This window comes from Lepisma saccharinum, chromosome 30, assembly GCF_977018435.1.
Source record: "Lepisma saccharinum chromosome 30, izLepSacc3.1, whole genome shotgun sequence".
In the NCBI taxonomy this organism is placed as follows: Eukaryota; Metazoa; Arthropoda; class Insecta; order Zygentoma; family Lepismatidae; genus Lepisma; species Lepisma saccharinum.
In genome coordinates, this window is record NC_139258.1 from 22,091,186 (window position 1) to 22,107,803 (window position 16,618).

Genomic DNA, 16,618 nt, shown 5'->3' on the forward strand with positions numbered 1-16,618 from the left:
TGGAACAAAAGGTCACTCGAGTGATCATTTCTGGTGACATTTTAACAAACATTGAATCAGATCTTACATTCTTAGAGAGAGTGATAACCTGTGACGAATCGTGGTTTTTCACCTGAAACCAAGTGCCAATCAATGCATTGGAAGAGAGAGAGCCCAAGTTCGCCATGACAAAAGACCGTGGGATTGTGTACGTTAATTGGGTACCCGAAGGTGAAACTGTCAACCAACATTATTACATTACGGTGCTGACGACCCTTCATGAGCGAGTAAGAAGACAACGACCTGATTTGTGGAAAAGCAAATCATGGATTCACCTCACAGCATTGTCAGTCAAGGCTTTTTATGGCCAAGCATGGGCTCCCAGTGTTAGAACATCCACTCTATTTGCCAGATCTTGCTCTGTGCGACTTCCCCCCCCCCCCCCAAAGGTCAAATCAGCACTGAAAGAGCATGCTTCTCCTGGGTATACCACTGGTATGACACATTTTATATATGTACCATTGATTTTCTGCCACTTTTAGTGAATTTTAATGATGAGTATGAATGATGAAGGAACATTCACAAAGAATACTCATGCCCAGAAAAGGACTCGAATCTGGGAACTTTGGTGGTGAGATCGAAAACATACACTATATCAAGCTGGTGTTATGATGTATGAGTAACAAGACATAGAGAGCCATTGTAATGTACAAGCAAAGTTTTCTAAATGTATACAGTATTTGCTGTGCCGGTGTTTGTTTTCCTTTGAAAATAGGTCTGAAAAACAGGGTGCATTTTGTATGCCAATATTCAGGTTACACCAATAGGAAGAAGGGACAGGGATAGCATTTCACAACTTTGTGAACGGGTCAAAGCTTCATGGGATGCTGTGTAAAGTAAAACAGTGGTTAAATCATTTAAGAAGTGTGGCATTAGCAATGCACTGGATAATACAGAGGACAGTTTGTTGTATGACTCAGATTCTGATTAAGAAGAGGTTTGAAGTGATTCTTCATTTAGCTCTGGAGACGAATGTGTGAGTTTTGACGAAGATGATAAAATGTATTCTTTCCTAGTTAGTTTAGGTAACTTATTTGTTGAAAGTAGACCTACATTTTACTTTATACTTGAAATACTGTCAATTATTTAAAATATTCCATGATAAAGCTCCTTCCTCAAAAATGATGCCGGTCCATACATACCGGTAAATATAGTAATTTGTAGTTGTAAAATTTTCTCAAATGCATGGAAAGTTTGGTGGTGCTACCCATCAGCCTAGACATATCCGTTAAAATCCATGAAAAGCTTTTCACCAACTACAATAATTTCCATAACCATGCTTGCCCACCATACAAGCATCTCCCCACCTAATGCCAAACTGGAAAAGGCATCTCCCACCTAAAAATTTCCACTTCAAGCACTGCTTACTAAATAAGAAAATAACACCAATAATAATTGATTGATTAAATTGGTGTTTTAAGTCCACTTTATGCACAGTAAGGCTAATTGGGACTGGACGTACAGTTTAAAGTGGGATACAAACCACTATGTGCCTCCTGCAGGTATCGGACCTGGGATCCCTTGATTACAAGGTGACGATGTTACCACTGCACCAACGGGAAGGCCCTACACCAATATTGAGGAAAGTCATCAACATGGACATAGAAACATCAGTGCTGGAGTGGTTAGCACATCACGCTATGACGCCAGAGATACGTTTGAATTCCAACCTGGGCATTGATGTTTGTGAGTGTCCATTCATCAATTTCATCACTCATCCCCATTTTCGCAAATTAGCCAAAAGTGGCACAAATAGCAAAATAAAATAAATAAAAGTAAATTATTTACAGTTTTTTGCATTTTATATGTCTCGCCCATAGCATATGTGATAAATGTAATACATATGTCTGTTTTGTAGCTTATTACAAACTTGTAGATTACATAAATTACTTGTAATAATTATTTCAATATACATATTTATTTTACATAGGACACTATGTATTTTGAACCTGTTCAGAAGTGGAAGTAATTACCTATTCATTGTGAGATCCATGTAGGAAAAAGGTAAGTTCATATCTTCTTTCACATAAAGTAATAACTAAGACACACATGACTAAATCAATCAATCAAATATGCATTCTAAATATACATACAACATGCACAACATTGTACATTTTGAACACATAATAATAATGTCAAAATATGAATAATATATAATTATATATTATTATATAATTATAACATAATAATTTTTCTTTGAATATCTCCCTCCTCCCCCAAATAAAAGCTTTATGCTAAATAAATGTCCAAAACCCTTTCTGTGTCTCATGTTAGATTATGAACCCTAACCCTCTGTAACCCACGTGGTAAAAATTTTGAATTTTTTCGTTACCAGCGCAATAATGGTCGGGAAAGCACTAGGTAACCTATCCTCACTATTCCTACAAAAACATAGAGGCGTTCGCTCATTTTTTCTAGCTTTCTTTCAGTTTCTTACATGGTTCTGAAGTGACAGGTTCCCTTTTGGCAGCACTCAGTACCGTGCACAGAAACGTTCCCTATGTTAAACCATAGCATGCCAGCCAGTAGCGAAGCGTAGTCTTACGAAGGAGGCAAGCAATGTTTCAGTACAACAAAACATGTAGTACAACGACATGCCGAGGGGAAAGATTCAAGGTTTATAGCCTCATTTACCCAGTCGCTGGATTTGTCAAAATATCGTAATAAAGTGACTGTACTAAAAATAAACCATATGATCCGCAAACGTCACATTTACTTTTTTAAAAAAATCCAGGTAACGTTATTCATATGATATTAAACGTTTTGCATATGCGAACTTTCCGCATACGACTAAAGGGAGACGGAATTTCTTACTTACTTATTAGTACCTTTATTTGTTCATTATTATTTAATATGGTCAAACGGTGACCAAACCGATTTAGATAAAAAAAAATGGGAATCATTTGTTTATTTTACGCTGCATGATGTAATTTAGTATTTTTGGGCACCCTAAAACCGCATTGGAGTAACTTAAACACTAAATAAAAAGTTAAACACAAACAATAAAAAATTCATTTCAAAGCAAAGAAACACATGCATAGACGATGTACTCACCACAATAAATTTCAAACTCTTGGTGTTGGTCGACACCCTTCCACGATTTTCATTTTAACACTTATCTCTCTCGAGCTAAATGAAGCAATTTTCAATTGCTCAATAATACACCCGCACTTCACATCAACCGTTCCTAAATACGCGTTCATTCCGATAAATTCACAGCACAAAACACGAAGCAACAAACACTCACACTATCCCACGCGCTTTCCACAACTGCAAATACAAGCATCCACACAAGATCAAATTGAAAATCTCTGAAACAACAGAAAGTGATACCAACCTATTTCCTTAATTTTATCCGTCACAAAGGAAAGATATATCAGTTTGGAGATAAAAATTACGCGGAGGAATCAGAATCATTTCAGCAGAACGAGTATGTACATTAATATTTAAGTAATAAAGTGTCATTCAATGGCGTGCCCGGGGTGAAGGGGGGGGGGTGGATGGTAGACATAACCCCCTTTTGGCCCAGTATATCTAAGAAAAAACGTCAAAGGAAGGAAAAGATGACAAAATGTGGACCGTAAAAAGACCCTGGGAACACCACTTGCGTCATAATAATAGAACTTAAAACATATTCGGGCCTCCCCGATGGCGCAGTGGTAGTGTCGTCGCCTTGTAATCAAGGGGTTCTGGGTTCGATACCCGGTGGAGGCACAAGTGTTTCAGATCCCATTTTAAACTGTAGGTCCAGTCCCGATTAGCCTTACTGTGCATAAAGTGGACTTAAAACAACAAATCAATCAATCAATCATTAAAATATATTCTTGTGCTCATAAAATGCAGAATGTATACGATTTACTTCTATGCCATGTACAAATATCAGTAGATAGTTCTTTCTCAGATAGCTTTATTTTCACCCCAAGTTTTATTCAAAAACAGTCAATTTATTGATTGTAAAATTTGTGAAAGAGCTCACTTGAATTACTGCGTAAATAATTTGGCAGTTGCAAACACTGGTAGTGGTCATCACTTCTGGCGTAATTTGAGCTGGACCGACCAGGAAGCAGGGTGCGGGACCAAGGTCCGTCCAATCTTCCCTCCCTCCCTGAGAAAACTCTTCACGGGGGTGCAGAAATTCCACTGCCCCAACTCCCAATGTCAACTTTTTTTACGCGTTTTATATTTCGCGAAATCTAAAATAATTTGTAATATAATATGATATATATGGAATTTAGAACAGTGATAATAACTTCTTTTAGTTATTTTATGACTAACAATTATTATTATATTTGCGATCTTGTTTACGTGTTCATGAAGACAAATATTCGTTACTAGTTTTTTGCTGGCAACGTACCCATAGATGAATCCTTCTGCTTTCGGTTGAACTCGGCTATTTTCGGGAATCACGCAAGCTCGGAAAGCACAGCTTTTTGTAGAAGCTTTGTGGACGGGTTCCACCAAAATTTCACGCTTCGCCATGTGACTCCTTCGGAGGCCTTATTTTCCCGCAGAACGGCTGCAAGCATTGAGGCTGGTGCTTGCTACAGAGCTGCTGGGGGAGTTTGCGGCCGCATTTTTTCGCGAAATCGAGTGCGATGGAAACTAAATACGGTTAGAACATTAAGTACATTAAATGATATTCGAATTATGCAAGCAGTGCTTGCATTGCTTGTACTATATCTTCGCCTCTGATGCCAGCCATGAATTTGGCAGAAATAAGAAGAATAAAACAATGGTACGTTGTTCGGAATGTAAATTATTTGTATGTAGAAACCATTGCAATACCCATACAAAATGTCCAAATTGTCAAAATAACGATATTCAAAAGTGACAACATTCTGTTCCTTTTATATGAGTCAGAATGTCTTTTCTTACGTATATCTCATAAGAGTAGGAGAACCATTTTGAGATTTGAACGGTTTAAAAATATTTTGTACGAGGCGTATTCGTAAAGTAAGTACCGTTTGCAAATATTGCCGCTGTAGAGATGCAGTCGCAACCGTGTGAGTTCTCGCTGACGTCCTTCATTTGTTAGTTAGCCACAGGCACGCGTGGGAACAGGTCATGATTTTTCTTCGTAGTCTTCTGAAGGTTTGAAATGTTCAAGAAATTGACTGAGAATTTTGGAACAGATGGTTCCTTTCTAAGCCCATAAAAATTGTAGATATAATTTCAGTTATTTTTGAAAAATACGTTGAAAAGTTTTGGAAAATATGTTGAAAATCTTTTGAATGGAGTGTTAATTTTTTAGTTCCTTCATTATATAGCACAATTTGAATATTTTTAGAATATTATTTTGGTGCATTTGCTTCAAGAGTATAAGTTTGTAATTCTAGAAGACACTTTCATCTTTGTTAATTTATTTATTTTAATAGCTAATAACAAAATACGAAATTGACACGTTTGTGTTCATGTATATTTCGCCTTATTTACAGTAAGTGCTAGTGTAATTCAACATCGATTTGCATCAATAATTCATGTAACGGTTTTGATGGGGCGGCAATGAGTGCCGTGCACGGGACATTTGTGCTACTATGATGACGGAGGGTTAAATAAGTTAATCTATACAAATTATTGTCAAAACATGTCATTTCTACTTGTGTCCTTTCGGGATTCTGTTCCAATTTATGTTCCCTAGACATATATCTGAAGAATGGGGCACTGTACAGTGGTACATGAGGTGACCAACTTTCGTCCATGATTTTAAGATATTTTCAACTTTCAACATTGAATTCACAGATTTAGTCGTGACAAACTGCAGCACGGCATCACTCCAGCAAATGTTTTATAGAATGGATAATGCTAACAAAAAATTTGATTTATAAAAATTTACGAAGTTGTATGCTTCTGAGTCCTAACCCATATGTATTTGTTCACTGCATGATCTTGGGTGCTAATGAAAACTACGGGAGAAATAGAATGCCAATAAGGGAGGCAGAAGGATTAAAAGCAAAGAAAATAAATAAATATAATTTTAAAAAATAGCTCTAATATGGGATATTTCGGGAAATAAGTGGAAGTTATCGCACTCCCCTAATGGCGGCCCTGATATAAATCCCCATCAGCTTCTCCCTGCATCAAGGATGTTGCAAGTAATAATTATAAGACCATTGATCATGCCATTAATTTTTGCATATGCTTCTTTTCAACTTGTTTAGAAAAGTAAGCATTTTCAATTAAACATGTCGTTACATCACTTTCTTCAATAAGAAAGTAGTGACTTTAAACAGTACGGTAAAAATACTTAATTTGACATCTTTGATATTTTCAGGTTATCATTAATGTTATGGTACAGAATTTGGAAAACCAAAGTGTTTACTTAATGGAATTTGTCCACGTTGTGCATCAAGATTTACATTTTTGTGTATTTTATGACCCACATTTTAATTTTGAGGTACATTGTTTTTGCATTTTGTCAAAAAGATGTTGCACTAATTGCAAGTGGAACACTATGTTAATGTGTCAGTCTTACAACAGTAAGATTTAAGATGATGCAAGTAATGATTATAACTTATGTAATGTCAATTAAGCAGTTTTCCTCGGATTTGTTTACTTGAATAATTTTGGATATATTTGTTGTGGAACTGTATGAACAATTCTAGAAATATTTATGTAAGTACAAACCTTTTTAGCATGCAGAAATGAATATACTGATACCGTTCATACTGCAATTTAACTATGAATAGGTGTTCAAATCCAAATTATCTGAATGTGAATCTCAAATACTGGTTTCAATATTTGAACTCTGAATTCTATATCAAATATCCAAATCCTATAACTCATATCTGAATGCCAAATTTTGAATATGATACCCAGATCTCAGAACTGTAAATTGTGGATCTGATAACTGAATTCCCTAATCCTTGATCTGATATCTGAATCACAAATTGTGGATCCAAAGTCTGAAGTCTAAATCCAAAATTCTGGATCATGTACAAATCTTTATTATCCCTGTATTAGCAGGGACAGTCCCCCCTTTTTTTTGTTTTGTTTTTGAGTCCTTGTCCGGAATTTTTAAAACACAAAACAGGATGCCAAAATGTCTCTGTATTGTGATTGACTTATCGGCATAGAATTCGGCAACAATATGCTTTTTCTACTATTACTATTAATTATGGCCTATGTTAATTAATAAGTTGAATTTTAATCACATGTGTGCAACTTTTACAAAATGTTATTAGAAAACAAGGATGTACCGGAGAGGATCCATTCATCAGTAAAATATCAATGAATGATGTAATTCTAAAGGGCTGCTTGGTTGGAATGAAGTGCATATTACTAAGTATATCATGTAAGTTATTATTCGGAATTTACTTATTTAGTTAATTTTCAAACAAGTTTTTATATGAAAATGTGTACATTTTGCTCTCGTTTTGCCCCGTATTTCCCTCAGGAAAATATGAAAAATTGATGTTTTAAAAATGTAGTCACATTATTATCAAAACCATTGAATTCTGATATTAAAATCTTCAAAAATTCATATTTGTTCATACCTAGTTTTAATGAGCCTTTGCAGTCAATATTCATGCATCAGAAATGAGCTCAACTACTATATGCAATTTCAATTCATAGTTCACAAATAGCATAAGTACAGTCATTGTTTCCACCAATGATTTTGAACATGTAAAGGAATACAATGTCCCGTGGATGTTATTTCCCCCATTCTTGAGATATCCTTGAAAACAAAAATGCTGGATAGGTAAAAATTTAAAAATATAGCTCATATTTTCCCTTCGGTCACAAAAATTCTAGGCATGCTCAGAGTACTGCTACCTCTCATTTATTAAATATTTCTGCTCAACAACTGTTGTACAAACAATTGATTTAATTCTGTATATATATATATATATATAGTGTATCTGTAGTTTTAGATATGTGTACTTTATGTACCAATTTGTGATGTTATTGTATGTGTATAAACAGAGTTGGTGCACAATTCATTATTTACTGTGTCACACAAGTATGTTATTTCTACGTTCAGATAAACTTAACATGTAATGTACAACTATTGTAAATGTATGATTTCATAAATAGTAAGTTAAAATAATATTCTGCAGGTGAACATAAATTATATCACTCTCTAACACTGTTTCTGTAAAATTCCTCAGGTAAATAAACGTAAAGGTTTTCAAGGACATGTAAAAAAATTTTTAAAAAATACTTCATGCAATTTATACTTATGCACATTTGTAAACACACACTGCCATGAAATTTGTATCTGCGAGTAATAAACATAATGTATAATTTGATTTGTTCATTAAAAAGTATGTATTATATTTCATTAATGTATTATTTCTTTCAGGAGCGCCAACTTTTGAAAAAAACATACACTTGAATTATAAGTTCACAAAAAAAAGACAAATACAGTATCATGATATTAATGCATGCCAAAAATGAATCCACTTAAAAAATATGTTATTTACTGATTTCAATAAGCACTCCACCATGAATCACGATAACAAATATATAATAATGAAAAATTATTGGGTGGGCTCAAGCCCATATAATTTGGCACACGTGGTCTATTACATTCCCTTCCCCATTATTTCCTTCTGTTTCCTCTACCTTCTTTTTCCAATCATCCCCTCTTTTTTTTTAACTTCCATTTTATTTTCTTTCACCTTCCCTTTGCATTTTTTGCTTTCTTTTACTTTCCTCTTCTTTTCTCCCCTTCCATGCATTTACTTTGTTTTTCTTTATTGCAAAAACAACATTTTAGTAAATATATTTTCAGTTTTTAAATGAAGGAACCGACTGCATTTTGTATATTTGTACATTTTATTTGGATAGTAAACACATGTTCAAAATTTAACTTTAACATTTCAAGTCTTGTGAAAAAAACACAATTTCGTAGAACATTAAAATAGGAACATTATTTTTTGATCATGTTGCACTATTAAAGATGTGATGGAGTTTACAGTATATCTGAAACAATGGTCAAACTATTCGCAAAAAAATCAAATATTTGAACGAACTTCACTAATCAAGTTTCTTTGACTTCGTAAAAAGTCATATTGATTGTTTCACACCATGCACCAAGTTGTATTTCTCAGTTTTCTTGGTGCATGGTATGAAACAATCAATATGACTTTTCTCGGTTTTCTTGTAATAATTCCAAATTTCATTATCATCTTGCATATATATTAAGTGCTTCTATATCTCTTCAGATATGTATTATTACAGAAAGTCAATTTTTTATAACGTTTGTATGCTGTAAATTCAATCATTTCTATGAATCCTATCATCATCAGCATCTGTTTCATAACATCACTGTCCACTATTATTATTATTTGAAATACATGTTTTTATTATTATTTGGATCTTTATAAACAATGTACACTAATACTAAAGTTTTACAATAACATTTACACACAATTATGACAAAAATGAATTAAACTATGGAACTCTGCACCAATCTGCGAGTCTGAATACTTTTAAAGGCACATTTACAGTAATATTTCAAAGTACATAATTAACACCATTAGAAGACATGCATTTAAAAGTAGCATCGGTTATAAACAGGCAACGGACTTATATGTAAATACATATTTATGTATGAAGCTGAAATGAGTTATATTTTGTATTATATTTGTGCATCATGGCATGTAGACTCGAAAAATTCAGTTTTTATTTTCCATATTTGTACATAAAAACTCCCAGCCAACAGAATGATGTCAATCCGTTCTTCCTTTGTTAGTGGCATCTCTTTTTCATTGGTTCACCTGTGAAAATAAACATTAGTCACTGTTTTCACCATTTGTATGGAGACTTATGACTCACCCTGTATACATATAATAAATACCTAAAATAAATACAAATTGCTATGGTAAAGTAGGTGAAATTTTCAGAATATGCCACTGAACTGCAATTACAAATTCCATTACAGACTTGACAAAATACATCTATGATTTTCTATTATTGTACTATTCATTCTGTGTGTATATTGAGAAACAGAAAATTACAGAGAAATTATTTAACTCTAAAGGGAATTTATTACACTACTATAGCTTTAGCATAATCTACATGAAAATGGTACTTGCAGGAATAACAGAAGGAGAAAAAAAACTCATTGGCAGACTCAGGATGGAGTAATCAAACAAATTGTTCAAGATGTGAATTTCGGAAACTACAGAGAAAAATACATTGGTGGAAAACAGAAAAAATAAAGAACTGCAACAAGGTCAGAACATATATATAGTTGTTTATATGCATGACAAATGAACATCTAGAGTGGATTTTATTGAGACAGACACAGGTAGAAAGTATTACTGGTGGTACACTAACAAATATAACTTAATAAATAGGAGAGACATACGTTTACGATGGCATTGCACTATTCTTGGATATCAGGAGGAATCCAACACAACGGGATATGTATTGAATACTGTCACGAAAAGGTGAAACATTGGTGAATGTTGTAAAGGTTGGCAAGTGCATGGCTCAGTCGGTAACGTGTGTGACTACCATGCTAAAGGTCCCGGGTTCGATCCCCGGCCGGTTCAAATCCGGGAACTTTCCTAACAGAAGTGGCCCTGGTGGCCACCCAGCATCGAAAGACATGGGTACCTGGGGGGGGGGGGGGTAAAGGCAGTGAGGGGCATGCTGCTGATCACATCACCCCCACTCATGACTGGATCAAGAAAGTGTGGGCGTTACCCCCACACCCCCTATACACTTTCATGGCATGGTGCTAAGCACAGGGGAGCACTTTACCTTTTTTTTTTCTGAGTAAAGTTAATGTCTTGTTTTGTCTTGCGTAGTAGTTGTGCTGTCTAATTTGTTTGTGTTTGTCTTGTGTAGTAGTTGTGGTGTGTAGTTTGTTTATGTTTATATTGTGTAGTAGTTGTGATGTGTTTGTGTGTGTCTTGTGTAGTAGTTGTGCTGTCTAATGTGTTTGTGTTTGTTTTGTGTAGTAATTATGCTGTCTAATGTGTTGTCTTGTGTAGTCTGCACTGTAAAAAACAAAAATGTCAAGAAACAGCAATATAAGGCCATGGATGTTCCCAAGGTAAAATATTCCGGAGGTAAAATAGTCCCCCATTCGGATCTCCGGGTGGGGACTACTTTCGGAGGTCCCTGGACTAAGGATAAGGTCTACGTTAAGAATAAGGATATTAAATTAGGCACCTGGAATGTTCTGAGCCTTTACCGGCCTGGGGCATTTCAGTGTACAGTTAATGAGATAGTGAAGTATAAATTAGATGTAGTAGCTGTCCAGGAAGTTAGGTGGCCAGGAGAAGGGAATTGTAAAACTAAAAATTATACTTTTTCTATGGTGGTACTGAAAACCATAATTTTGGAACAGGCTTTTTCATAAATAATAGAATTATCTCGGCTCTTAAAACAGTAGAATTTATTAATGATAGGATAGCATATGCAGTTTTACAGGGTAGGTGGTGTAAAATTATTTTAATAAACATACATGCACCAACGGAAGATAAAGATGATAATACTAAAGATGATTTTTATACAGAGTTAGAACAGGTCTTTGATAAATTTTCTCAGTATGATATGAAAATTCTGTTAGGTGACTGTAATGCACAGATTGGCAAAGAAGAGACATTTAAACCCACGATTGGTAAAGAAAGTCTTCATGAATTAAGTAATGATAATGGTATAAGATTGATTACTTTTGCAACCTCAAAGAATTTAATTGTGAAAAGTACCACTTTTAAACATAAAGATATCCATAAATATACCTGGTCTTCTCCAGATGGTAAAACTCATAATCAGATAGATCATATTCTCATTGATAAGAGAAGGCATACTAGTATAATTGACGTTCGTACACATAGAGGTGCTGACTGTGCCAGTGACCATTATTTAGTAATTGCTAAATTAAGAGAAAGACTCTCAGTGATAAATCATAAGCAACAAAATCTAAAAGTTCTAAAATTTGATACAGGAAAGTTTACTGATGAAAGAATTAAGAAAGATTACCAAATTAAACTGTCAAATAGATTTGATGTTTTGCAGGATTTAAATGATGATGAAAATATAAATGAAACAGACGTAAATAAGAATTGGGAGCACATACGTAATGCAATAGAATCAGCAGCTAAAGAAAGTATAGGATACCATAAACCGAGAAAAAGTAAGCCTTGGTTTGATAATGAATGTCATAATCTAATAGAAATAAGAATTCAGGCTAGACTTAGGTGGTTAAATAACTCTGATGATACAAATCTAAACAATTATAATAGAATAAAGTGAGAAGTTAACCGCACGTTTAGAAGTAAAAAAAGAGATTACTTGAAAAGCAAAATTAACGAAATTGAAACAAACAGCAAAAATAAAAATATCAGAGATTTATATAAAGGTGTAAATGAGTTTAGAAAGGGGTGGCAACCTACAGTAAACTTGATAAAAGATAAAGACGGTGATTTTCTAGCTGACCCAAGGGATATTCTAAATAGATGGAAGAACTACTTTTAATGACCTTTTAAATGTTCATGTAGGAGATAAATCAGAAGTAAATGAAGTCCACACAGCAGAACCTAACTTGACTGAAGTTAAAGATGCTATTAAAAGGCTAAAGAATAACAAAGCACCTGGCATTGATTTAATACCAGCTGAGTTAATTAAATATGGTGGAAATTCATTAATATGTCAAATTCATAAATTAATTTGTTTAATATGGAATAAAGAAGAAATCCCTCAACAGTGGAAAGAATCCATAATTGTTCCTGTGTTTAAAAAAGGTGATAAAATGAACTGCAATAATTACCATGGAATTTCTCTACTCTCAACAACACAAAATATTGTCTAACATTCTTTTAACAAGACTAACCCCATATGCTAATGAAATTATAGGTGATTATCAATGTGGATTTCAACGTAACAGATCAACTACAGATCAAATTTTTCACATCAGACAGACACTTGAAAAAAAGTGGGAATATAATCAAAATGTCCATCAGCTATTCATTGATTTAAAAAAAGCGTATGATTCGGTCAAAAGAGATAAATTATATAATATATTAGTAGAGTTTGGAATAGCTAAGAAGCTTGTTAGTATGATAAAAATATGCACCAGTGAAACAGAAAGTAAAATTCGTGTGGGTATTAATATGTCTGACAAATTTACAATTCATGATGGGTTAAAACAAGGAGATGCATTATCTCCATTGCTCTTTAATTTTGCCTTAGAATATGCTGTTAGGAAGGTAAAAGAAACTAAAGAAGGACTAAAATTAAATGGTATGACTCAGTTGTTAGCATATGCAGATGATGTAGACTTACTGGGGGATGATGTGAATACAATTAAGAATAATGCTAAAATATTTTTCAAAACTGCTAAAGAGATAGGTTTGGAAGTTAACAAAGAGAAAACTAAATATATGCTTACAGCCCGAAAGCAAGTGTTAGGTAATAATCAAAATCTAATTATTGATAACAACTCGCTTGAACCAGTTTCCAAATGCAAATAATTAGGAGTAATATTAACAAATGAAAATTATATTAAAGAGGAAATAAAAAGTAGGCTTAATTCAGGAAATGCATGTTACTTCTCTCTTCATAAACTTTTGTCTTCTCGTTTAATATCTAAGAAACTAAAAGTTAAAATATACAAAACAGTAATTTTGCCTGTAGTATTATATGGATGTGAAACTTGGTCCCTTACATTGAAAGAGGAACATAAATTGAGAGTATTTGAAAATAAGATCCTTAGGAAAATCTTTGGACCTAAAAGGGATGAGGAGACAGGTGAGTGGAGAAGGTTACATAATTTAGAACTACATAATTTGTATTCATGTCCAGATATTATCAGAATAATTAAATCAGAAGACTTAGGTGGGCAGGCATGTGGCACGAATGGGAGAGGAAAGAGGAGTTTACAGGATATTTGTTGGGAAACCTGATGGTAAGAGACCTGTAGGAAGGCCAAGACGAAGATGGAGGGACAACGTTGAGATAGGCCTAAAGTAAATTGGTAGGGATGGAAAAGAGTATATAGATCTTGCTCAAGATAGGGAAAGATGGAAGGCCTGTGTTGCTGCAGCCATGAACCTTCAGGTTTAAGAAGGCTAGGGAGTTAGTTAGTTAGTTAGTTAGTTAACAAGGTCAGAACGTTCCACAGCTCCTTTCTGTAAATTCAAAGCAGGGAAAACAGAAAGGTCGAAGAAAGAAGATGGGGAAAAAAGATCTGGAGAAAAGCAACCTCAGAGACATAGGCATCTCATAGATTCTATGAAAGGTTTGGTATTGGTTCGGTACAAATCCAAAGATTTTAGCTGTTCAAAGTTATACACTATATTTTTACGCAAGCTGAAATATTGAGAAGTGGTTCCAGTGATTTATCCACCCCCCAACAATCCCCTCTAAAATTTTTCACAAAAACCCACATTTTAGTCATTTTAGCTTGAAATATACCTTTGCAGCCCCTAAATATGCAAATTGACCCCACCCTGGAAAAACAACCATACTTATGTTACTGATTATAATTTTGAACTGTTTTCGAACTGAAAATGTGTCAATCTCACATTGTGATGCAAAATCATACATTTTGGAACAGTGGCCTGATATCTCAAGAGAAGAGAATGTCAGTTTCAAACAAAGAAACTAAAAAATGGAAAAATGGAACTTCATATTGCATAAACATGTTGTAATTAATCTGTGCATAACTTCCACATCACATGTATGGCAAAAAATATAGACACTGTCAGTGCTAATTTATCTTGAATAACAATTAATCCATTCCTGAAATAAATTAAGGAAACAAGTGATAATATGTTTCCAGGCTTAGGAGACAAATACATGAACTCTCTCAGAATTATAAACTATTTATGGTCTCATTAAAACTATGTACAGTAGAATCGTGATTTTAAGTTCCCAGATTATATAATCAATTCTTGAAGTCCTAATACAGTATAAAATATTCCTGAATTTTACATTTTCATGTCTTGGAACCTTGAAAAACGTAACATCAAGATTTCACTGTGGTGGCAAATAACATAAAAGGTGCATTCAATACATAACTCGAAAAGTAGTATAAAAAATCTATAATACGACCGTGATTGTTATATGTTTGTTATTTTGTGAAGGCATCTGTAAGCTATTCATAGCTGGGGCTGGCATGCCTGTCTCGTGCATGGGATGCTGGGAAACAGTTACACAAGATGACGGCACCCTTATAAAAGTGCTTCAAACTGGATCAGCGAAGTGTAGTGAGATTTTTGTTGAGTGAAGACGTGAAACCGATAGAAATTCATTGCCGCATGACAGTTCAAACAGGACATACCCAGTGTTGAAGATTCTCTGTGTGCAGGCCGCTTTGTCACTGCAGTCACGGAAAGCAACATTGCTCAAGTGGAGGACTTGATACGTGAGAAACGGCGTATTACTGTCAGTGAAATTACTTCCCAGATGGAAATAAGTGTAGGATCAGCCCACCATATCAGTCATGACATACTGAAGTTCAGGAAAGTGTGTGCGAGGTGGGTTCTGAAACGTTTGACACCGGAAATGTAGGAGAGACGTGTTGATGTGTGCAGGGAGCTTTTGCGCCATTATGAAGCTGATGGTGAGGCATTTCTTCATCATATTGTCACTGGAGATGAAAGTTGGGTTCATTTGTAAGAAGACAACAATGGAATGGCGACATCCTTCGTCGCCAAGACTGAAGAAGGTGCGTGCTCAACAAACTGCCGGAAAGGTCATGTTAACTTTGTTTCGGGACCACAAGGGGCCAATTCTTGAACATTACATGCCCAGTGGTCATAATGTAAACAGTACCACCTACTCCAATCTTTTGTGCGAAAAACTGAAACCAACCATTCTGCAGAGACGGCGTGGTCTGGTGGTCACTGATGTGCTCTTGCTCCATGACAATACGAGACCACACACTGCCAGTGCCACATTGTCTACCATCGAGGACCTAAAGTTTGAGTGCTTACCTCACCCTCCATATTTGCCCAATCTTGCACCTTCCAATTTCCACACCTTTGGCCCACTGAAAGATGGACTAAGTGGACCGAGGTTCCAGAATGAAGACGAAGTCCAGTCATCAGTGCATAAGTGGTTACGCATGCATCCAGAATATTTTTTTTCCTGTGGAATCAGTGCCTTTATCAAGTGCTGGCGTACGTGCATTGAATTAGGGGGGGGGGGGCACTATGTTGAAACATATTTCCGGTTATATATTGAATGAGCGTTGTATATTAGTAATTATTAGGGTAACTATCTTATAATTTAGTGCAAAATTCTGCCATTTTATTATGATTTTTATGGATAATCTCCATGCCCTACTTGTTAAAAGAGTAAATGTCAAAATATGCAACTTCTTTTGCACTGCAGTCACCTTGAAACACATTTATTAAGGAGGTCAATGATACATTCAGGTTCTTCAAGGCCTATTTGGAATTTAATATCGAATCAGTAGAATATTGGTTATTGGAATCAGTAAATTTTATATCGGTACTTTATCGGAATCAGCACACCCCTAGTAATCATTAAAGTGTGTTAAAATTGGAAAGTACTTAGGTACTCTTAGGCAGGCATGTATCTAGAAATATATTTTGGGGAGGAGGGGGGTGTGAACCAAGTGTCTCAGAAATGATGATAATATAATAATAATAAT

The 16,618-nt window shown here is 34.7% G+C and overlaps 2 protein-coding genes across 3 annotated transcripts in view; one reads left to right on the forward strand and one right to left on the reverse strand.

The window, feature by feature from the left end:
* LOC145981904 (phospholipid scramblase 1-like) overlaps positions 1 to 8,263 on the forward strand; it is a 31,747-nt gene extending 23,484 nt beyond the window's left edge. The window contains exons 6-7 of the mRNA XM_083115399.1: positions 1,970 to 2,043; positions 6,311 to 8,263. Coding sequence (XP_082971525.1) covers positions 1,970 to 2,008 — 39 coding nt within the window. The 3' untranslated portion in view covers positions 2,009 to 2,043; positions 6,311 to 8,263. The remainder of the gene's footprint in view (positions 1 to 1,969; positions 2,044 to 6,310) is intronic.
* A 164-nt stretch (positions 8,264 to 8,427) lies between these two features.
* LOC145981757 (phospholipid scramblase 1-like) overlaps positions 8,428 to 16,618 on the reverse strand; it is a 63,307-nt gene continuing 55,116 nt past the window's right edge. The window contains exon 9 of one of the 2 annotated variants that reach the window (XM_083115167.1): positions 8,428 to 9,761. The gene's annotated coding sequence lies outside the window, so the exon portion shown is untranslated. Of the gene's footprint in view, positions 9,765 to 16,618 lie in introns of both variants that reach the window. The other variant, XM_083115166.1, reaches the window with a different exon arrangement.